The 24,680-nt window shown below is 35.2% G+C and overlaps 5 protein-coding genes across 5 annotated transcripts; 3 read left to right on the top strand and 2 right to left on the bottom strand.

The window, feature by feature from the left end:
• Positions 1-455: 455 nt before the first annotated feature.
• Positions 456-980, bottom strand: LOC132301016 (uncharacterized). Its single transcript, XM_059798313.1, has one exon. It carries the CDS (start codon positions 978-980, stop codon positions 456-458), a length of 525 nt encoding a protein of 174 aa, XP_059654296.1.
• A 2,287-nt stretch (positions 981-3,267) lies between these two features.
• LOC132299254 (uncharacterized) lies at positions 3,268-7,730 on the top strand. Its single transcript, XM_059795763.1, has 5 exons — positions 3,268-3,520; positions 3,635-3,684; positions 4,001-4,106; positions 4,201-4,259; positions 7,331-7,730. Exons 1-5 carry the CDS (start codon positions 3,395-3,397, stop codon positions 7,380-7,382), a joined length of 393 nt encoding a protein of 130 aa, XP_059651746.1. The 5' UTR covers positions 3,268-3,394; the 3' UTR covers positions 7,383-7,730.
• Positions 7,731-8,391: 661 nt separating this feature from the next.
• On the top strand, positions 8,392-11,364 carry LOC132299255 (uncharacterized). Its single transcript, XM_059795764.1, has 4 exons — positions 8,392-8,638; positions 8,713-8,766; positions 10,932-11,001; positions 11,097-11,364. The coding sequence occupies exons 1-4, from the start codon at positions 8,579-8,581 to the stop codon at positions 11,144-11,146; spliced, it is 234 nt and encodes a 77-aa protein (XP_059651747.1). The 5' UTR covers positions 8,392-8,578; the 3' UTR covers positions 11,147-11,364.
• Positions 11,365-12,497: 1,133 nt separating this feature from the next.
• Positions 12,498-17,891, bottom strand: LOC132299253 (uncharacterized). Its single transcript, XM_059795762.1, has 4 exons — positions 17,733-17,891; positions 16,244-16,370; positions 16,053-16,125; positions 12,498-13,018 (listed from the first exon to the last, which is right to left on the bottom strand). Exons 1-4 carry the CDS (start codon positions 17,758-17,760, stop codon positions 12,749-12,751), a joined length of 498 nt encoding a protein of 165 aa, XP_059651745.1. The 5' UTR covers positions 17,761-17,891; the 3' UTR covers positions 12,498-12,748.
• Positions 17,892-18,899: 1,008 nt separating this feature from the next.
• Positions 18,900-23,490, top strand: LOC132299251 (DNA-directed RNA polymerases II and V subunit 8A-like). The gene is made up of 5 exons (XM_059795761.1): positions 18,900-19,087; positions 19,300-19,410; positions 20,722-20,879; positions 22,618-22,712; positions 23,179-23,490. Exons 2-5 carry the CDS (start codon positions 19,338-19,340, stop codon positions 23,288-23,290), a joined length of 438 nt encoding a protein of 145 aa, XP_059651744.1. The 5' UTR covers positions 18,900-19,087; positions 19,300-19,337; the 3' UTR covers positions 23,291-23,490.
• The last annotated feature ends 1,190 nt before the right edge of the window (positions 23,491-24,680 follow it).

The following is a 24,680-nucleotide window of genomic DNA, read 5'->3' as shown; positions in this document are numbered from 1 at the left end:
TAATAATAACAAAAGCAATTTGACTGATATAATTGATTTAATTTGGATTCCTCTATAGCTTTCCATGGTACTTTTCCCTTTTCAATTAAATTATTACGATCATATATACATATGCATAATCAAAATTAATTACTCTTAGTGTCTAAGTAACATGTGTGTATATTTATGTATAACAATTAATGTTGCATGGGAAAACTAGCTTGTTTTTATCTTAATTACAACAATATATTACAAAGATTAAATCATTATCCTTGACATCACAAAAAAGCTAATTAATGAATCATGTCCCAATTTCTAGTCTCATCTGTGATTATATTCTTCTGTCTCTATAACATTCATGATCATGCATGGTTCATATATACGTAGCCATTCGTGGCTAGGTTCACTAAAAAAAAAGTTGCCATAATACATTAAGGGACTCCACATCGCATAACCAACCAAAAAAAAACATATATCTACCCAGACGACACCGATGAAGTTAACGGCCGTTCCGATCCGGCCGTCGAGGCAATGGACGAATGGTCTCCTTCACCACCCTTCCCCTTCCCCTTCCCATTCCCATTCCCATTCCCATTCCCATTCCCATCCATCACCACCACTGGCCCGAACTGCACGCGCCGTGGGGGCTCCATAGAGTTCACCGGAGACCCTCCGCGCGAGGTGCAATTCATGGTGGCTGCACCGCCGGTGGTGGTGGTGGTTGCCGCCGCCATCGACCGGGTGGCGCCTCGTCTCTGGTGGTCTTGGCCGCTGCCGTTGTTGACGCAACACGAATGTTTCATGCACGTGTAGAGATATGTTAGGAACCAAAAAACCCATGGAAAACCTATCAACACCAATGCTGCAACGGGATGCCATGGCTGCGAAAGATCGGGCACGAAAACGTAAACAACAAGAAACCCTCCACCTGTTAGAACACAAAGAAAGATGAGGCAAGAGATGATAGGAAATCTCAGATCTCCTTCTCTTCCCCCATGCATTGTTGTTGTGCTCTCTCTTCCCCCCTCTCTCTCTATTTCTTTATATATATATATATATATATATATATTTGTAGTTCTCTTTTAATATTCTTGGTTTGATCTGGTAGTATTGCAGGAATGCAATAATGATCTTCTGTTTCTCTCTCCTCTCTCTCTCTAGGTTTTTCTCTCTCTAGGTTTCAATGAATTGGAAGAGGGGGATGCAAGAAGAGCGTCGAAAGTGGATTGACGGTGGTTTTTACAACCGCTGTTTTGAGGATGACTGGGGGAAGGGACATGCCATGCAGCTCTTTAAATCAATTGATTTATTGTGTGTTTGGATAAGAAGCAAATTTGAAAGTGAAATAAGGTCTGGTTCGTTAATTCGCGTATCGTACGCGTATAAAACGTGTCCGTTCCTATATATGAAAAATATTCGCGCCTCTCAAGGTCCTCACTGTTCATTTAATGACCATTTTGACTAACGGTTGATCGTCCCTTTAAATTTTATGACTTTGACTACATGTATTTGCAAAATTAGGATTCGAAGTCAATGTAATTTGTAATATTTTTTTTTAGGATAAATTGCATCGACAATTTTGAGGTTTCAATCAATGTTACTCAAATGTAGGTTAACGGTTTTTTAAATAATGACACCCCTATTATTTATTATTATTATTTTTTTTGTGGGTAAATTGCACCCCTCTTCATTCTTCTTGTCGGTGGAAGAGCTACCGGTGGCCGATGAAGGGAAACGTAACTGGCAGCTGAGGAGATGACGGTTAAAGCAAGTTAATTCCCATAATTTGGGGAGGAAAATGTTGCGGAAGGAAAGTGGGTGTGAGAGTTAGGAGATAAGAGAATTAGTGGGAATTGGTGGCGATTGATGGTGGTGGTGGTGTCTAGGTTGGATATGGCTTTTATTTTTTTATGTTTTTTCTGTTGTGGTGGGTCTAGGTTTGGTCATGGTTGTTTTTAATTTTTTTTTTTCTCGTGGTTGTTGTGGTCTTGTTTGGGTGTGGTTGTGGTAGTTATGATAGTGTCTAGGTGTAACGGGTGGGCGCTTGCCCATTTACCCAAAAACTCGAACTATTGGGTAATGCTGCATACCCACCCATTTATACACACTTCAACCCCCATCCAAATCCGATGTGGGATAAGTTTCACTTGTAACATTCTCCCCCACCCGAACCCACGCAACGCCCTCGTTGCGGTCGGACCACCCTGCCTACCTGGAGGCAGACCCGGACGCCTTCTGAGCCGGGCGCTTGGCGTGACACCGGATTAAGGACTAGGTCTGGCTCTGATACTAACTGTAACGGGTGGGCACTTGCCCATTTACCCAAAAACTCGAACTATTGGGTAATACTGCATACCCACCCATTTATACACACTTCAACCCCCATCCAAATCCGATGTGGGACAAGTTTCACTTGTAACATTAGGTTATCAAGGTGTTTCAAAATTTTTATTTTTATCTTTATTTTTTCCAATTATGGTAGTGGTGGTTCTATAGTAGCGTCTAGGTGTGTTGGTGGTGTTGTCTTTGGTGTGGTGGCGGTGATGTTTGAGACGTATAAGTATGGGTTGGCCATAGTTGTTTTCAATTTCTTTTTCCTATTATGGTGTTTGGGTGTGGTGGTGACAGTTACGGTGGTGTACTAACTATCTTGCTATTTTAAAAAAAATTATTTTTATTTTATGTTGTGGTGGTTGTTATGCTTGTATAAGTCTTGTTATATATAAATTATATCTTAACGTATAGAAGAGATGAAGAAGTTAGCTTGGCTCATTAAATTTAATTAAGAGGTTAAATTTGTAATTTTATTATTTAAATAGAGTTGTTGACAAGTTAAAGGTAACATATTCAAATCAAAAGAATGTCAGTGCAATGTATATGGTTTCAGAGATTTGAAGGGGTGTCAATGAACATTTTTAAACCCTCATAAAGTGTCATAAAAAAAATAAAATAAAAAAAATAAAAAAACATCTGTCAAATGATGTTGACCAAAATCAGTACAATTTACCCTTGTTAATCTATTTTTTACCATTCAAATCTAAGACGAAGTTGTTCGTCTTTTTTATTATCCTGGTAAGTTTTTTTATTTACGGAAGAAAGAATGTGTTTTTTTTGTTTATGGAAGAAAGAATGTGTCTTATACTTAACCCAAAAAAATATGTGTCTTATTTATTTTTGGTACACTGATACTTTTATACTATCCAAAATAATAAATTAATATCTTTTTACAATTTTTTTAAATAAAATCATTTTTCTTTTCCTTCATTAACTTTTCTTCTATTTTCCATTTATTTTCTTCCTTATTTCCATCTAGCGAAGGAAGCAAAAGGAGTTGGTTCCACACAGAGCATCGTTTTCCTACAAAAGCCCTCAGTCCGAACAGAACACAGTGTCGGAAGAGAAGTGATATACTCAAATGGCTTCTGTATCACTTAATCATAAAAACCCAAATTCAGTATTCATCATCTGTGTTTTGGGGGTAATTGTTGTGTGTTCGATTTCTCCAGATCAAGCCCTTGCAAAGTCTGGTCGCCCAATCTCAGTAAGCTCAATTTCTCTGTTTTCCATCAATCCAAACATAAAATCACTGACTCACACACTATCTTTCTTCAATCTCTCAAATGTTCTTGCTTTTTTGTACCCTTTTTGGAAACAGGAATATGAGATCAAAGCAAAGAAAAACCAGTGTTACGAAGACATCCAAAGGTATTTTTAATGATTTCCCTTTTGTTTTCTCAAAAAAATTAGCAATAAAAAAAATTAAAAGTTTATACTTTCATAATTAAGAAAATTATGAGAAAATAATGACCCATGTACAATGAATTACATTAAACCTGATATTCCAAAATTTCTCTTATTTTCTTTTGATCTTATTGCTGCCCAAGCAACATATGAAGTCAATATTTTTGTTTATGCTGTACTATTAATTTTATTATTACTTTTTTTCTTTTTTGAGATATGGTTGTTATCATTTCTTGTTGGACTAATTGTTATTTTTGTTGGCGCATTTTAATTATAAAAGTGGATTATGGGGTGGGCAATGCAAGTCTTCTATGGTAGCAAAGGAGAATTGCGCTTTGCGATGTTTGTCGCCAGCTTGTTATGAGCTCGTTTACGAGAGCGATCCGGTGAGAGAAATTATTGTATTGTTTAGGACCTTAGTAATAGATTACTTGTTTAGTATTGGGTATGAATATGTGAATCTATGTGTTATCTTGTCAGTTGGAAGAGGGAGAAAAAGATTATACCAGGAGCCAAGAGTACAAGTACTGTATGCACAAGTAAGCTATCACATTTTCTGGGATCTAATTTATTTTTGTTTATTTATTTTTTGTATACCTGAATTTAATGCTTATGTTTTCCATCATGCAACTTGATGTTGAACAACACAAAATATCATGAAAAAAGAAAAACTTGTGTACAGTTTGTAAAACTGTTTACGTTGTTATGGCTAGAAGCTTGCTCTAATCAATGTTCTTGGTCTGGCGTGTGAATTTTTTTTGTTTCTGTGATGGAATTACGGCAACTGTTAAGGAATACTGTAATGCTTTGTGCATAATATGTCTAACGCAAATACTCCTACAGTGTCTTCTCAAGTACTCTTGGATATTTGAGATGATCCTATGTTGTCTCTTCGCTCAAGGGATTTGTAACAGTTCCATCTGTGAACAATGATACAAGGAAGCTTTTCATTTTATCTTCATTTAGAAACCAGCCATCATATTTTCACTTCTTGGTGTTTTGGGGCTTGGCAAAGGTGTTGAGCAAATCACACTTAACCAATTCCAATCCATATTATTATTTATTATTAGTAACTACAGCCCAACTCAAGCCAATCCAAGTCTAATGTGAGCTCAAAAAAACTACGTCACATTGGGCTCGATCTTGGGCTAAGGTTCTATACCTTGGGTTGAGCTTTGATTGATGCCTCAATCCGCGAAATCTATCCATGTTGCACTCCTACCTCAGTTCAACAAGAATCTTTTTATTTTTATTTTTCAGTTATTGAACCTTTGTCATATTACTTAGTAGATCGAATTCCATTTTCATTGGACCTTGTATTAAATCTTGTTTAATGGAAGCTGTGTTTGGAAAGTAGCTCATCATGAAATATTAGCTGAACTGTGAATCATCATCAATGCCCAGTGCATAATTTATATAAACCCTGCCATGGCCATGGACATATGCCATTTTTTACTATCTGTCAGACTAGTCACAATGCCTCACCTTTCACTTCTATGGCAGTTGCTATGTCTTGGCCCTTGGGTTTCAGCCTTGAATTCCTGAGACTGATTACATCTCATCTTGTAGGATGATACTAAATTCCATTTTACTTCGCTATTTGTTGAACTAGTTGATACTTTTGATCCAAGTTAGTACACCTTGGCTTATATTAGATATATTAATTCTCAAGTGATTTGAGTCTGTGTTTGGTCTCAAGGGACTGATCAGAATAGGTTGTATTATATGTTTGACAATTCATCTCTGATTGTGATGCTATGTTCAATTTATGGGTTTTGTTGTGTGTGAGGATCGATTTTCCGGAAAAAGTTGTGGTTTAAAATGCTTAATTGAAATGGAACTTTATGTTACCTGGGTTGGACAATGAGTGACAGCCTTCCTACAACTTGATTGGTGTTGGCTTTCACTTTTGAATGGCTCATAGCATAATGGAAAAGAGCCACCTCAAACAATGTTGGTTTCTTTGCCCCTCTGCATAGCACCATCGTTTGAATCATTACCTGTAAGTTGGAACTTGTGCATGCAGCAGTCTTAATTGCATATGACCCATCAATATGAAAGAATTCAAAGCGCTTATTTCATCTTGTCCTCAATTGGTGCCACATCTAACTTCTCACAAGCATCAATCAGTTAATAAGAAATGCAGAGAGAGTGGGTGTCATTTTAGGAGGATACTTGCTGTAAAGGTGCACCTCTTGAGACACTTTCTTCTGATTTGCTGTTGGGGCGAAAGTAGCCTTTGTTAGCGACTTTTACGATGGCAAGGGAAAGCCCTTAGGTTTTGTTATTTTTGTCAGACAATGGATGATCGGGAGATCACATTTTTGGAATTACCATCCGCGAATGTTCATTAGACGGGTAGAAGGTGGAGTGAATAAAATTTTCAACTTTCATGGGGCAACTCTCCAATTTTCTAATTTTCAAAGCATGTCCGGTAGGAACTAAAGTGCTACTGTTGAATTCATAATCTCATGCATGGTTTTGAATTTTATATTTGACCAGTTAATTGTTTGGTGAACTGATCCAAACTGACTCATTATGCTTAAGATATGAGGAGGAGAGGTGGATAAATCCTTACATGTTGTTGTTGTAGTTTTGCTACTTGATCATTTTCTTCAAATAATTTTACTGCGAGTAATGCTATGAAGAGAGCTCCCTCATGAGTCATTACAAGAGTCATGAGCTCTCCACAATTAATCATTGGATTGAGACAGTTTTTTGACATCTGTGAAAAGTCAAATAAATCATTTAATACATCTTTCAATCCAGTGGTTAAATATGGAGAGCTCATGGCTCTCATCACGAGGGAGCTCTCTTAATAGCATTACTCTTTTGCTGTATTCTTATTAGGTTTTTGGTGGGCACCTATGCTATTAAGAATTGGCTGGTTTGTACTTCTGGAACTGTTATGCTTATTGAGCTGCTGGAAACTTTTGCATGACAAAGGAGAGTAACAGGGCGTCAAATCTTGTTATCAAATCCACATATTATTGCTCTAAACCTGGGAGTAGTTTATTGTTTTAATTTACTTTGTTCATGTAGAGACTCGCCTTTTGGTTATTTATTTGATACAGTTTGGTAAGGGTTCTGAAACGGGGAAAAGGTAAAGAAGTTTGAGCTTTTTAGGGATTTCCTCTACACATAAATAGAAATCACTCAAACTTATATAATCCAGCTCATCAATTGAAGAGAAAATAGTAAACATGGACCTGATCTTTGTGCTTTTAGCGGTGACATAGGACTTCAAGTATTTGCTTCTGTTGAATATTCATGGGCCTTCTGGTGCTAATTTTTTTTAATACTCACGGAACTGGCAACTACTGTATTATAATAAACAACACTGCAAACTTGTCACTTTGGCCTATCACAGGGTTCAACCATGAACATGTCGAACTTGTCAGCGTCTTGCAATCTTGTCGCTTCGTCTTCTTTTACCTTTCAACTTTGCCTTCCTCTTATGATAGATGTGAAGACTACCTCCTTTTTTTTTTTTTTTTTTTTTTTGTCTCTCTTTTCAGTTAGCCTTCTAACTATAACATATGATGAATCTGCTCTTTAGAAATATTGGGTGGGCATTCCATATAATTTGAACTATTTTGTTTATTGGCAGGTTATCGATGGGAGAGAGTCTGGATGATGTTAGAGGTTCCTTTGACATTTAGTTTAGGGTAAATTACACTGACACTGCCTGAGGTGGATGTGAAGTTCGAGGAAACCTACAATACCCAAAGAGCAGATGAGCTGGAGAAGGTTTCTGAGAACCACATAGTTAGTATCATTTGCTTCCTCAGGAGGTACATCTTACTCAAGTGATCAACATGAGCAATGGGGGGCTCCCATTTCAATCCTAAGTTGATGCCCATGCACTCGAATAATGTAGGGATGATTTCAATTTAATTACTATTGTGTGTGTGTTTTTTTTTTCTTTCCTATTTTTGAGTTTCTTTTCTTTTTTCTTTAATGAGTGAAAACAATAAAAAGAGTTGGTATATATTTGGAGTTCAAGGTGTGATGCTCCTCTCTCTCTCTCACGCACGCATGCTCACACACAAACAGAGTGATAATTAACCGCGTCAACTTTACTTATCAATGAGTTTACATAATAATTTCCCTTTATAATTCTTTACCATTCCTCAAATTGAAGAATGGTAAAGTAATGACATGAAATGACTGAATTTTTCAATTTTTTTATTTTCAAATGTATTTCTTCTATTATACATATTATGGCTTGTCAAAGGACCTCTAGCACAATGGTATGATTTCTCCAAAGGGGACAATGAGAATTTGATTTCTACGTGGATTTTGAGTGTTTGCATTTGCTTAAAAATAAAAAAGAAAAGGGTATGACATACAAATATTCTAAAGATGAAGTTTGGTCTACAGAGGTGAAACTGAATTTAATTTTTTCTAAATTTAAACTTGGGAAGTTTTCTAAGAAGGAAATATTGTTTATTGTTTTAAACTAATTAATTTCATCGAGTTATAACCTAATTCATGAACTCTCTGAATTTCCACTTTATTATCAAATCAATCCTTTTAAATCAAATTTCCAATATAAATATTTCCATTTGATTGAATGTAATCATGTTTAATATGAACAAATGTAATGTTAATTGAGAAGTCTAAATGTTATCAAAGGTGTTGTAGTTTAGTTCTTTGTCTTTTAAAAATAAAAAATCGATGACTCGAGGTAAATGAATGCGTCAATAAAACCAAAAAAATAAAAAATAATAAAAAAAAAAACTCTAAAAAATAGTGTACTTCCCATGAAATATTGGGATGGGTGGAGTTGGGCCGTCCAATTCTGGCCCATACCCTCCTTCTTAAACCCATTGAAGAGGAAGCAAAGGGGGAAACAATGGCAGCTTCTTCGTCTCCGTTAGCCACCATCCCCACCAATAGCGATCTCATCAAAGAGGTATACCTCTTTCTCTCTATGATATTCTCACTATCTTTTTTTTTTTTTTATGGGCATGTGTGATTTTGGCGCAGATAAAGAGTCACGAGGTTGCTATAGCAGAGCTCAGTAATATTTCTTCATCTCGGGTGTGTAAATTCCACAATCTAACATATATATATATATATATATATATATATATATTGGTTTATATATACATGCATATTTGTGCATACAAGTTCACTAGCAAAAATCTGTTCACATAAATGGAAAATTTTGTAACTTTTTGGAACCTGAAAAATGAAATGGTTGGTGTGTGGCAAATTGTTGGGTGAGAATGTTTGAATTTTGCCCTAATTGAAGGGACTATTGCTTTATAGGTACCCTCCGTCCGAATTAGTCTTGAAACCTGTGGTATATCATGAGATATTTCTAGAAACTTTTAGTAGTAGTTATTCCCAAAATCAACTTTTATTTTATATGAATATAGGATGAAAATTATCAGATCTAAGGCTCTGAGATTAATGATGTACATTGGTTGGATTCGGAAATTCTTTTTTTTATTTTTTTTAATAAGCCATTGGTTGGAAATTTTGTTTTATCCTTTTTATATATTAAAATGTATTGAATTCATATGTGGAGTACTTGAATCGGAATGACTTTAATTGCGAACTAGATTCATTGGAATGAGAGATAATAAATTCCAGTTTAAGCTAATGATATGTTTGGGAGTATCAAACCTGTGTCTTGAAGTTGAAATTGGAGGAAATCAAGTTTGAGAAGTTTGAACAAATTCGAAAAACATATCATTTCAATTCCAAGGAGCCTAGTCCTCATAGTCTCGTATATCTCATATTTAGCTATTTTTTGAACAAATAGAACTTGTATCATTCAAATTCAACACTCTCCAACTCACCAATTTACATGAGTAGAGCCTATGCCTGCCAAGTTGTTAGCCCTATACTTGGTAGAATTCAATTCAAGCTATCATTTTCTGAATAAGGCTTGTTTTTCATTCATCTGCTTTGCCATGTTACTTGTTATGCTCTACAGTATTTTTCTGTCAACTTCCTTACATCAAAGACTTTACAACACCAAATGATTAAAAGTTGTTTGGGGAAGAAAATGAAGGGTGGGGGAGTGGGGAGATTAGGGAGTGAAAGCAGTGGTGTAGCCAGAATTTTTTTTCTCTGGGGGCAATCTTTAATAGCAATAATACATATATATATATATATATATATATATATATATATAATTTAATTATAATATCAAATAATAATAAATTTAGATGATAAAAAAAAATATAAGATTACATGTCTGTCGCACTGCAGTATGACGAAGTGACGAACTGAGCCTCTATCTACTGGTAAATGGTTGCTCTGCTTGCTTTGTTTGGATTGTGAAAAATGTTGAAGATGAAGATGTGATGGAAATAATCCATTTGTTTGTGGTAAAGTCAAAAAATGTGGTAAAATATCTTGATGAAATGTTTTTTTTTTTTTGGGAAGGTGGTAAAGAATATAATATTTTGGAAAAGAGAAAAAGAATATCATATTTTTTGGGAAAGTATAAATTGATAGATGTATTATATATATTTACAATTATGTCACGATTATATTCCTCCCGTGATGGGCTTTTGATTATATAAATATATATAGTATATATGTGTGCACTCTCAAATTTTAGAGGGGGCAACAATACAAATATAAAAATCTTTCCATATAAAATTTTTAAAAATTAAAAGTTCAGTGGGGGTAGTTGCCCCCACTTGTCCCTCTTTGGCTATGCCACCGAGTGAAAGGAAGCACCAAGGAGGACTTCCGACATCTTCATCTCATTGTTGTCAAACGTATTTGTCACTCTTAATATATTTGTTGACAAAATTGAGCTTCAAGTAATAGAACTTTTATCCCTCTTTTCGAAAAAGCTTCATGTCACCGCCCACATACTTGCATGGAGCAGTAGCAGAAAGAAAATAAATTCAAATTTTCACCATCTAATGAATGCACAAGATCATTGGTGTAACCGCAATTTCTTTCTTTTATTTCACATCAGTATATCTTGTGGCTATGGGATTATAGCATAGGAGCCATTACAATCCCAACATTTATAGTTTGGCAATTATTTTTAATAATTTTTTGCAAGAGTTGATTTAATTTTTGGAAACTTCGAACTCAGTTTCTTAGACTAAGCTGTTAAGTTCTACTGCAATAAGCCATACTCTTTGCTTTTTCTATAGTTTTTACTTTTTTTGGTTCTTGCCCATAGCCAGTCTTGTTAGTTACAGAGAAATAATTGTATTGCTCGATCGTAGGCTGTCTATCAGAAAAATGGGAATATATTTTTCCGTACAACTGTCCCGAAAGCAACAGCATTTGAGCAGAGTAAGAATTCCCTCCTGTACTTTCCATAGTCATCTTCCTTATGCCAAATATTCCTAAGACATATCTTCTCATTTTCTATGCTGGTTACTGGACAGGAGAACTCGATACGGCCAAGGCGAAGCTACAAAAGTTGAATTCACCTTGATGCTGCTAAGCCTGCTTCCTGTTCTGCCTGTTGTGTTCTATTAGTGGTAAAAAGATTGCTATACCAGATATTTAGGAACATTGTAAAATTGACCTCCTCTCTTAAGAAATTGTATTATTATGATTTACTTCTTAAGAGGCTCTCGTTTTCGATAAACTCTGATATGGATATAGCAAATGCTTTGGTGGAAATAGAAATTTACTATATTGTTAGATCAATTTATAGTGAGCCATATAAATCAGAAGGTGTGTGCTAAATCTGGCACGTTCATGTGAATATATCGCGAAGAGAGTCTGTTTTTACGATTTGATCATCATGATAGAATGATTATATATTGTTACAAAAACTGGTAAATTTTTTTTGCTCCGGTCGGACGAAATATGCAATGACTATTGTTCATCCATGGGATGTGTTGAACCATACCAAGTGAATATCAATAAAGAGCTGGTCAGTTGAAGCTGCTTATGGTTTTACTTGTGGCCATCTGTTTGCACCATGAACATGAACATGAAGCAGAAAATATGGACACGAGGGTATCAAGATCAGGCCAGACCTTCCGGTGGTGACAGTCTAACCAATTTGGCAAATTTTCAAAAGAAATTCTAATTAAAAGCGTAAAACAAAGTTGTGTTCAGAGCATGTCCTAGCTAGCACGCTAGCCAGATTACAATAACAATGGTGAGAACCGAAAATTAAAAAATTGTACAAAAATCTGCATGGTCTACTATTTCGCTTTTTTTTAAAAAAAACCTCAATTAGAGAACTGTCTTCTATAGTTTTATGAAAACATCTGTCTTCTAAGTTCGTGAGAACTGTTTTCGTAAATCCTACTAAAAAGTTCCCCATAAGCGTGGAAGCTGCCGTACTGCTGCATCTCCCATATTGGGTAAAACGACAACGGTTTGCTACAGCTTAAGCCATACAATTCCACAAAGCCATAGGCCTCAAATATCATGAAACCAATCACAGGTAAACCTATTAACAGTTTCCTACATCCTAGGCCACATAAATTACATAACGGCATAGTCTTTAACCTCAAGAATCATGAAACAGGCACAAAATATTTCTAGCATTGCATTTGCTTCCTGAGTCACATATGGTGCCTTCGAAAGAAAATGCAAGATTTTCCTAGAACTTGTTTTTGGCACTTAATAAGCTTTGACATACCCTGATTATCATCAGAAATTGCACATACAGTTGTTCTGTTACATATAAAAAAATATATATATGAACATCCAAATGAGCCTTCAATTATGCTCCTATTACAAACCCCAACCCTTCCTAATCCCAAAGAAATGAGAATCATGGTTATCGCCAAAGAAAATTTAAGTTATAACAAGAATAGCAAGCATTAAGAGACCAAGTGGAAGCATATTTTCTATGTTTTCGCAATGTTTGTAGCAAATGATCAGTTCACTTGTTTAATTATACTTGCAAATAACAAAAGAGCCCAAGTGGAAGTGTATCTCCTTACAAACATATTCCATGTTTTAAAATGTAAAAGCTGAATAACCAGTTCGCTTATTTACTACATGCATGCAAATAATCACTGGCCACTCTATATACAATGTGGAGAAATTCAACTGGAAGAAAATAGTGGGTTTATTCGATTTCCTGGCCTGATTTTTGGAACATCACAACTGCAAGAGTCACAATGGATGCATAAACTGAATTCGGTAACCTCTGCACCACCTTGCCAACACCTGGGACACCCTCTGTTGCCCTCTTTGTTACTAATGCAAATGTTGGTGCTGCAACCAACGCAATGATCAGTCCCTGACTAACAGTGTTGAAGGTATCTGCTGTTAATAGTTTAATGAACTTCACAAATTCTTCACGGTCAAGTTCTCCATCAAGATTGATATCGCAATCCTGCATTCAGAGGAAAAATAAAAAATAAGTAAGAGAGCATCATATTGCTATCACTGTTGTTTTTCCCCTTCCTTTTTTGACCTATATAAGTACGAAGATAGTAGGGCAGCCTGCTGCAATCATAACTCTAGATTTGTGCAGAAAGGTATATTGCATATATCATATTGCCACACTCCAAATGTCATGCCATAAAATGATATGCATCAACTGCCCGGCAAACTGCATTGTTGTTCGAAATAATTTGAGGAGCTTAAATTCCCTACTCAAGGGAGGAATCAACACACTGCAGCACCAGTCTACACCCAGGATAGACCTCAGTGAAAAATGCTAAAAAAATCTTGACATGGTTGCTTCTATTTGAGACATATTAACAGCTTAAAATATTTTGAAAACTAGTTACGGAGTACTTCATAAATCATCAAGGTTTGTCTCAACTCCAGTGGAGCACATGGTCTGGAAGAGAAACACTCATAATATAAAGAGGTTTTGTCTGGGGTCAATTAAAGAAATATACTCTTTTGCTCTTTGTCAATAAAAATCATTCAAAATTATGCCTAAAAAGAAAACTCTTCCTTGCCAATGAAAGTCGGAAGAATCTTTTCCTTTTCTGTTAAACATAAATATAAATGAAAATTTCCGTCTCATATAATTATATATGAGGATAATTGAGCTTATCTGAGTTCAAGCGATGCGATAAGCTAGAGGTGCTGGGTTCAGGAATTGTAATGAAGTTCTCATGTGTACTTGAGAAAAACAAACCTGTACATGCAGTCTTAGATGAGCTCAATTTCAATTTCAACACAGATGATGTGGCTACCAATGGATGTCTAAACATGCATGGAAATAGAATAAGTCCATCGTGTTACACACACTTTTGAATTACTGCATTACATTATTGATGGCATATACCACATACTACTTCTCTTGTTGAATACTTGTTAAAAGTACCGGCATCTTCTCTTCACATTTCAAGTCAAAGAGAAAGGGTGGTGCCACCAACAGATTGTAAGACATATCAGATATCTGCCCACAAAGAAACCTTAACCAGCGATTGGAATTTTGTATTGGTAATTGGTTAAGGGTTGATACAGATAAAGGTAAATGAACTTGCTAATTCTATAAATGAAGCACATGAATAAAATAATCACTACCAGGATAATTTTTTAGAATTTAGTTTTGACCTTTGATGTTCCTCAAGTATGGAAACTTTTTAGTGGTGTATCCAATCACCTGCATTCGCATAGGCATATCTTTGGTTCTTCTAAGGCACTTAGAGATTGTGCTGCTTTGATGTAGCCAATCACCTATATTCACATAGGTATATCTTTTGTTCTTTTATGGCATTTAAGGATTGTGTGGCTTTGATGGGACAACTCAAATATCAAGGTAATCATTCTTGATTTGTTTCCTAAATATGTCATTTGTATTCGTGAGAATTACTCGAAACATGAAAATATATTTGCTTTTGCCGTTTGAAATGATTTCCAATTATCAAAGTTCAATGGACAAGGCATAGTCGTGAAGTACCTAGGTAGTTACTAGTATTCATGAAGTTGGCAACAACACAAAATATTAAGTAGCATATAGAGTACAAGAAGGCTACTTCACAACCATGCCTTGCCCATTGAGCTTTTGGAGACACTGAAGTTGAATGGGAAAGGCTTTTGGATGAGAGAATAAAAGAAAGGTGGTTATAACATATGGGAAATGCACCTGAGAAAAGAGATGTGGTGACTCATGTAGGCAAGTATCAAAAGGGGCCAATTTCTCATTGTTAAGAGGCAAAGTTCAGTGGTACGTAGAACAAGTACGTGATTTGCCACCCATGTGGATATTCTCAGGTTTGCTGGTGTATAAAAATTGTCAAATTAATTTTGTTCTTCTAATTTGAGGAGCATTTTTGAAAGCCAAAACTCGCTATATAAGACACATTAATAAAAACGCAAAACTAAGACAAGAAATGTGTGTGAAAAGAGAGAAAGAGAGAGAGAGAAGCACATAATTGTATTTTTTTAAATGAGGTGAGGGAAAACGGTAACAAGTCCATCTATGAGTTGAATTACTTATTCCCCCGTCTATTAGTGAATCATCTTTGCCATTCAAAAAAAAAAAAATGGCGAAAGATGTTCCATCATATTCTCCAAAAAGTAGACCCACTATAATAGCTCCATATAAATTAATATAGTGCATTAGATTTGCACCAATGATTTTTTGCCGTATGAAAGCAGTACTTTAACCACTGAATTAACTGGGTCAGTTATCATCGCAAACAGAACCAAATGGGACATATTGCATTGGAGGGAGACTACAAGAGAATTTTGGACAGTCTCTAGGGTCGAGCACATGTTGTTCAAGTATATAATAGAGTGGGTGCGGAACAAAAGGAAGACGAAGGAGAGTAAGAAGAATTGATCAACCAAAACTAAATTTTCAACACTCTTTATATCCACGATTCTGTAATGTGACTTATAGAAAATAACCTTATTTGAGAGATCGAAATTGAGACCAATATAGAGGGTTTCACTGCAACAGAGTCCATGAGAGAAGCCTCGTGTTCACAGTGCAGGAGAGAGAGAGAGGCTTCACAATTGTGGTGAACAGGGATTAGTGTGTAACCCCTTCTTAAAGGATATAGCACCTAGGATTGTGGAAGTACCCTTAATTCTATCTCATTACATCGAAGATGCCATTTTCACCTCTTTTTGGCCAAGGAGTATGCTTTATTAGAATATATCAATAAAATTGGAACACATTAAACAGTGAATTAGGCTTGTAGTGCCAAAACACAGGTTGCAACAATCATTGATAGGGTAGTTGATAACCATAACTATCTCTCGGGAAAAAAAAAAAAAAAACTTCATCTGAGCACCTCCCAAGTCCCAATGCAATAGCATCCATTTGAAAATACTACTTTAACAACATCTACAAATATAGTAAACCAAATATTGTTTCTACATTAACTAATGCACTTCATAACAAAGTCTACTTTACAGTGTTACGGACTTCATCATTATATTAAACAATCATAACATACCAACATCAAGGTTCTGACTGTCTCCTTCAGCGGGGGATCAAAATGAGGTCCAGGCAAATGTTTGTTAATGTCACTACAACAAAACAACAATAACTTAATACGCTAAAACCATCATGCCAACTAAATGATAAAAATAATGACCAAGTTTTCCAGAATTTAAACAAAGAGCACAAATAGGTAGAACACCCTACTTGTACACAAGTAGCACGGAAATGTATAGATCTTCAAATGCCAAATTGACCCTTCCTGATTCATTTTTGATTCGGTCAAAGACTTTGTCTGATATCTTTCTTATTTGTCTTTGTCTCCACTCCCTTCCTGCACAAGTTCTTAAAATTATCAAATATGTGTGAGGATGTTGCATGTCTCAACTCTCACATTTAGATGAATTTAAGTTTTTATAATTTTATATGTCCACATTGAAGAAGACCCAATTAATTAAAACATAAAAATTGACAAGCTGGCATCTTAAATCAAAGCAAAGGTAGAGTGCCTGTAAGTTTCAAGCTAAGGATGCATTGAAATTTGAAGCCCGAAAACTGGGTTTATCAGTCTCATATAACCTTGAAGGAAAATTTCTCCATTGTGTCACATTTTGAGTACCCAAGAACATTAAATAGTCAGTATTAAATTAAAAGAAAGCAAACATCAGAAAGTAGACGGGGTTATAATATCCCACAAAGAGAAGAATGCAATAATTTTAATGATCTTTCTGTATTATCAACATCCTAAAGAAACATGACGAGAAGAATCTGGAAAATCATTGTTCCTCAACCCAAAATTCCGATACTCCACAACTCTCTTCTACTAGAAGGCAGAGAGATTTCGAGAACATCCAATCCTAATGAGGGGGACCATCATCCATTTAAAAGACATGAGAACTCACTTATGTGGAAATTGTAGGCCATTTCCCCAGTGACGCATTAGATGCACACGTGGTCACACTATAAGCAAAACAAATCACTCTCCCAACAAGGGCACTGTCTTTTTTTCCCGCTTTGAGTTCCTTGTCTAACAGAATGCCTATTATAATACATATTCAGGATCCAAACAAATGCTGATATTTTTTAAATCCTTTCAATTAATTTTGTAAAGGGTTAAAAAATAAAACTTGGAATCTTCCAACTTGTGTTGATTCGATTTCCAAGAATTGGAAAAACAAATCCCCACAAATAAGCGAAAATAGCTTTACTTGGATCAGTTGCGTTACGATCACAAACTTAGTAGGTTTTCAATAAATTTATTCGAGATGGTATATTCTCTTTAGCTTCAATTGAATCCAGCTATAAGAGATCATATAGTATCCACTTCCATATTATTACTATTGTAATTTATTTTAGATCACAATGAGAAGAATCCCATATCATTCTATCAAGAAAAATTAGGTGAAAGCTCTAATATGACTGATAATATTTGCAGGGATAGATTTTGATTGTAAATGTATGAAATAATTGATTGTAAAAAAAGAGAGGATATTCTCAAATTAGTGATAAATAAACAAAATGAACAAACAAATATGAGTAGACAGCAATTCAACCACTTTTTTTCAACAATTTGAAAACCCTAGAATTGCATGCCAAAGTTGTTGAATACAAAGCAACATCAATATCTATAGATTCAGAGATTTTGAGACAACTCAAACAAGATGCGAGAGAAGATTTGTATTGAATTGTACAGTACCTCGAAGTTTCTCTAAAACTTGTCCCATGGCTTACTGATTATACAACTCTCTGTAGCCGGAGAGGGAGCGAGTTTGAAGCTTCTTATAACTGTTTGAATGGGCAAGCGTGTGCTTAGGATCTATTTCACGTCATATTTGTAACTTCACAACTTTTTTTTTTTCAATTCTTTTTTATTTGATTTTAACTCCACGACTACTATTACTTGTAGATATTTAGATTGTAGGCCTTGTTTGGATCGACTTTTGAAAAGTGACTTTTGGCTTGTTGAGTCCAAAAGGGATTAACATCAAGAAAGCAGATGATTCTCTGCGGTCGGATATTCCTGAATTTGATTGCGACGGGGAATAGAGTTGACTTCTTATTCATATCTAAATCGTCCAATAGAATGTGGGACACTGGTCTGTGGTTAGAGCAACTCCAAGAACAGGGGCATCTAATCTGTTATTATTAATCAACGGCTCAGATCTTTCTTAACCTCAAATTTGGTGGAACGGTTTTTGTGATGGCCTTTTGACCAATGTGTTTATTTTTACTTAATAAGTCAAGATGGACAAATAGATGAAAAATAAAATGAATTTTTGTTTGGGATAAAGATAAAGATAATTACCACCACCACACTTAGATTAATGTCATGTGCTAATTTGGTGGAAGATCAAAATTATTGACTGGTAGATCAAAAAAAAAATATTGTGCAAAATGTTATTTGATCCAATTTAAAATTTTATATTTATCGTATTTGAACCTAAATATAATCAAAAAAAGATCTAATCAAATATGAATTAACTTTACTAATTTTAAGTATTACTAATAAGTGGTCTGATTAGTGGAGCGCTCAACGAGCGTACTTGTGTCCCGTTAATTAATTTGTCAAAAAAAATAATAATGGCTAAGATTTTTTAGCCCATGTAAGTCTACTGACAAAAAATAAATAAAAATCAAAATAATTGAACTTGAATTTACGTCAAAATACTTTTTCTTAAAAATAAATAAATAAGCGGGCAAACATCAAAATATTGAATTAGACAGCCATAAATAGACAAACACGTGTTTTCCTATTTCATTAAATAGAAAATTATTAATAAAAACAAATATCTGAATTTAGGATACTGTTTTTGTAGTTCGCTTGAGGGCGAAAAAAAGAAAAGTAAAAAGAACAGAAGAAAAGAAAAAGGAAAAGAAAATAAGAAAAGGGAAACGAAAATGTAAAATTGCCAAAAACAAACACGTGTGTGCTCCGGGCCCACTCTGCGTGTTCTTCACTAGAACCCTAGTCGGTCTAAGATTAGGGTTTTCGCAGAGGAATCAATTTACAGAGCAGAGAGCCAAAAAAAAAAGCCCTAATTTCGGTTTCAGGTTCGTATCCTCCTTTCCAAAACCATTCCATTTGTTCTTTTTTAGCACAACACACATCACCCATTCATACACAGAACCACTTCGGTATATAGAAATACATGATTTTGAACTACCCATTATTTAATTTCTACAGCATTCACTGACCCATATGTAATTGATATTGCAATTGCAACACAAATGAACTTTTTCTCTTACCATTTTTATATTTTTAGGTGTATATTTGCGTTTGAGATAGAAAATTGCAGTCAGGATGGTTGAGCTATATTTTGATGATGTCATTAAAGTTGATCGAGTGAATGCAGATGGTAAAAAGTTTGATAAAGGTACACTTGTGAATTTTCAACTACTCATTTTGATATTGATTCTCTTTATTTACCCCCGAAAAAAAAAATCGATTTTGAATCTTGTTACTTGTTGTTTGTTTAAGTAATGCTTGGAAATTTTACCAAAAACTCGATAAAAAAAAAATATAATAAAATTAAAATTTGTTCTTGAATCTTTTTACTTAAAATTGTTCTTGATTCTTGTTACTTGTTGTTTGCTTTGAGTGATGCTTGCAAATTATACCAAAAACAGGGAAAGAGGAATTGCTTTGCTCTCTCTCTCCCTCAGCTGAAAAAAGTTTGTATTTCTTTACAAAGGCTTTAGAGCAACAGATTTTCTAGTATCAAGGAAGTTTTTTCCGGAGTTGGTAGTAGTGTCTTGGCCTGCTAGTTATTTTAAATGAATCATCTTCTTAGTAGTATGTATGCCTCTTCTTCAATTAATGTTGGCATATTATTATTCTGGGCAGCGTGACTATTGAATCCTTGAATGTTCATCTACTCATGGGGTCGGGAATGGATGACTTTACTCATGGTGGTAAAGTCATGTCCAATAGTGCCTGTTTGGGTTTGGCTGCTCGTATTTAAAAACAATGTACTAGGTTTTCTTTATGAGCTGAAATGGGGCTAGCTTATAAACTAGTGCCTATTGGCATATTAATCTTTGGAAGTAAATTTTTTTACAAATTCTGGACTCAACTTTACCACCATAGCTTGAAAGCATTCTTTACCTTGGGTGGTAATGGTATGAGTATGAAACTGTTCTTTGGTATTTGATTTCATTGTCTGGTAAATTGCTTTAGCCTGCAAGGATTATCTACCCATCGACATATTCCGTAAGAGTCACTTCCGTTGTTTAGGAAATAGTTCATAGCTGGCAGTTTACTGGGGTTCAAATAATGATGTTTCTATTTGTTTTATTACTAGTGGATTATTGTTATAAGAGGGACTTGTCCCACATCGGATCCGGATGGGGAAGTGAATGGCTATATATGGGTTGAGTGTTAGCCCCACCTAACAGGTTAAGCTTTTGGGTCGGATCTCGAAGCACCCAACTTGTTACAATTATCTTCTTGTCAAATATTTCTTCTCATAATTTCACTCTGGCAATCTATACATCAATCTAGGTGGCTGCAAAATGTTGAATGAATCCTCTTACCTACATAGAAAATGTATATGATATCTCTTAGTAAAGTTTGGATGAATTTTCTAAATCATAACATACGGACCTATATAATTCCTTTGTTTACATTCCAGTAATTTATTGGCTGTTCAAGCTAAAAATTGCATAATTGTGTCTTGTCTCTTCAGTTTCTCGTATTGAAGCTCAAAGCGAGGAGGATGACATGCTGGTGCTGCTGGATGTACAATCGGAAATATACCCTATTAATGCTGGGGAGAAGTTCAGGATGGTATTGGCTCCAACACTCAATTTGGATGGAACAGCTGTCAGTAGCTATTCTTCTGAGGTAATCTAATTATCATTGCAGTTTATAATAACTATATTTTTGTGCTATATTTAAATTTGGACCTCATACATTCTTGGTAAAGAACACATGTTATTTTTATTTTTGGATTTGAGAATTGGATTGCTGTAAAATGTTAGTTTTTCTTAGTAGGTTGAGTTACCAACTTTTGACTGTAGTTAGCCATTCAATCTTTGGTTCTTGTATGTGTATTATGTGCTGCTCCATGTGTTGGGAGTGGTTGATGGTTAACATAAGTGTGGTAACGATAGTTATCTTTTCTATCTTTAGTGTAAGTTTGGCAGGATTCGCCAATGGCAGGATTCGGGCTTCTAATTCCCATATTTGGCAATGATGATATGATATCTCATTCCTATAAAGGCCGGTAATCTCATTTCCATTCCCACAGAATTAACCATAGCATGGAAGGAGGTTTAATGCCCATTTTTGTTGATCCAACCAATAACCAATTAACATGTTCTTGGGCCCACCACTAGGGGTGTTCAAAAATCCAATAAACCGAAAAACCGAACTGAACCGAACTAACCTGGGCGATTTGGGCTAGTCATATAGCAGTTTGGTCCGGTCTTGGGCCCAAAATTATGAAACCGTAATTTTACGGTCCGGTCTTGGTTTGGGGTCCTGCTGGACCAGCCCAACCCGGACCGAATCGTTATATAACTTTTATATATATATAGAAATGATATAACTTATAGTTTTGGCTGGACATATTCTTTGAACTTTTCTCAGGCCATGAGAAAGCTAGTAAAGAGAGAGATAAAGAAAACAAAATGATGGGCCATAATAAGAAAAACATCATATGAAAATTACCAAACAATAAAAAACTACACAATCAGAGACCACATGGTGCAAAAATAAAGCATAACCATTAGGGACCAGAGGAGATTATTGGTTCCTTAAACACTAAAGTGGAAGAGTAGTGTTTGTCAAATTGTATCAGAAAATACATATATAATAAATATATATACTGAATTGTCGGTTCCCTGTTGATGTATTATATGCAGGAAAAAATAAGGATTATGTTTTTAAAAAATAAAATAGAAAGGAAATCAACTGAAATCGACAAACCGAACTGAACCAAACCGATTTTTCGTGGTATGGTTTGGCTTGGATTGGTTTGGTTTGGTTTGGTTCCATGGGCATTATGGTTCGGTCTGATTTCAAAAATAGTGGAACCGTTATAAATGGTTTGGCCCCCCAAAAAAACTCCCAATCCGGTCCAAACCGGACTATGTGCACCCCTACCCACCACTGAGCTACTTTTTGTTTGTGAAAATTTTCCATTGTTTTAATTATTTAACCAGGTATAGTATTTGATTTTATAAAACCAATAATAAATAAATATATGTGCACATATATTCATGTTGGCACTTTTTTCAAAAGTGGGGGAAAATGATATGTAATTAATTGATATGATCATGGGATAAGTATGTAAACATGTGGCACATGGACGCTTGATAGACGCTTCCGTCTCATGTTCTTGCTCTTGACACCTAAGCATGTCTTTGACAACTACTGATGTAATGCTATTTTAAAGAATTCTTGCTAAAATAGTTGAAAAATAATTTCAGGTTTAAATTAAAGTTGTAATATTATTGATCTTATTTAACATTAAGACTATAATATTAATTTTTCTTGACTTATGCCGCGAATTGCATATTTTATTTCTTTAGAAATTTTAAAATTATTGAAGGCAAACTGGATTGTTCTCTAATTTCAGGGCGGACCGAAATCACTTGCAGACAAATTTGAGTATGTCATGCATGGGCTGTTATATAAGATGTCAGAGGACACGTCAAGCACTATTGTTAAAGTGTATGTATTACATGTATGCTTAAACATTTATTTGTTGCATTATGGTATGCGTGGTATAAGTACAGACTTCTCGAAGTTACCAACAACCAAAATCTTTTTTCCAACTAATTGGCATCGAGTGCAGCCATCTCGAAGTTACAGGGAAAAGAAATGTTGGCAGAGATCTCAACTTGTTTCTATATATGTAAGGCAGTTTGTTTAAAGACAGCTTCTGAACCATCTAGTGGAAAAGTTATGATGCCATCTTGTTAAGGCAGTTTTCTCGATCATCTTATGGTGGTCAATCATGAACCATGATAGACATATCATAAGCAAATTATAATAGCTCATTTCCAACACATGATTTTATCTTTTGGAATTATGTTTTCTTTTAAAACAAACCTCAGAACTCAAAAGGGCTTACTTTATTTTGTTCTAATCATCTAATAAATGCAATATTTTGATCAGTTCTTCTGTTTGGCTTCAGGATGATATATATTTCTTTCGGCGGACTTCAGATGATGCTGAAGGGGGACCCTAACAAGATGGAGAAATTTAAGGTTGATCAGAGGTTGTTTCTCCTTCTGAGGAAGGTCTAAAATTCTTTTCTTCTCCATGGCTGCAGGAACCTCACATTCCTGAACTCCTGCATTTGCATGTAATAGTGTAGGAAATGCCTATCCTTAATTTGAACTCTGTTGACTGGGGAAAAAAGAACTCTGACTTGAATTGTAAGAACTTGTTTCTGGTGCTAGTTGTTTTGTACATTGATGCTGTTATTGGTAAGAATTTTCTTTGATGTGTGTGCGCGCCCTTATGGAATATATATATAATGAAGTGGTCAACCAATTAGATTGTTAGGCAAGTGAAGTTGGTGAGCCAACATGATGGGCATGAATCTCTTATGGTTTGGAGGGGCCCTTGTTTTGTAATTGTAGTGATAAGTTGACATATATTTACATGTTACTTTTTGACAATTTTATTTCTCATTGGCATATGTGATTAACTTAAACTGTAGCAGGAGGTCGCTATTACCCTTACGTTATTTGGGAGTACCAAATCAATGCTCTAAACTGGGATTGGAGAATATTTTCTTTCTTTCTTTCTTTTTTTTTTTGCAAGAAACACGGTCAAACGCACTTTTTCCCACTCCCCTCCTCTCTGAGGATAGGGATGTTATTTCATTAGGCTATATGTCATTTGGTTTAGAGTTTTAACTAAATTTTTTCTAATTTTAAATTGAAGTTGTCGATTCGGTACACTCAAACATAGCATTGTTGATAATGTTGAAACACTTATATGTATATATGTATTTATGCTGAGGTCTTATTGTAATTAGATATAGGGTTTGTGGCCATTATGTAATTAGGCCTTTATTGTATTGTATATAACTCCCTTTATGTTTTAAGGTTAAAATATATGAGAAAATGGGCTGAGCAATTTAGTCTCTCTCTCTCGCTGTCTCTCCTTCTCTCTGTATTTCTATATTCAATATATACTGAAGATACCAAAGACGGATTGGACTAGACCCGACCCGCGAGTGAGGCATCAGATTGAATAGTAGGTCCGAGCCCAAGCAAAAAGGGTATCGCAATGAGCCCAACACCCACGAAAGAAGGATCGGACCGAACAGTTGAACTCAGCCCATAACACAACACTGAGAGTTAGGCCCAACATCTGAGGCTCACATAATGAAGTCAGGCCCAAAAGGAAAAAGGCCCTAGAATAAGAGCCCTATACAATAAGTTGGTTAGAATTTTGGTGATGGTCTATAAATAGACCATACGAGTAGAGAGAGGGGGAGGCTTTTTGGATTTTTTCATTCTGTTGAAGTGTAAGAATTTTAGAGAGAGAAAAATCGAAGGAAGTTCTTGCATCTTCAATTGGCGCCATCTGTGGAAATCGTGGAAGATTGATTCTTGTTTGATCAACGTCATGTTGATTCCGATTGATTGATGATGACGAAGCTTAATTTGTAGCAGTTTAGTC

Source organism: Cornus florida, unplaced genomic scaffold (genome assembly GCF_030987335.1).
Source record: "Cornus florida cultivar Cherokee Brave unplaced genomic scaffold, ASM3098733v1 CherokeeBrave_3.0.0_Hap2_Chr03, whole genome shotgun sequence".
Classification (NCBI taxonomy): domain Eukaryota; kingdom Viridiplantae; phylum Streptophyta; class Magnoliopsida; order Cornales; family Cornaceae; genus Cornus; species Cornus florida.
Note: the sequence above shows the minus strand (reverse complement) of the source record. Positions and strands in the feature narration are given on the sequence as shown.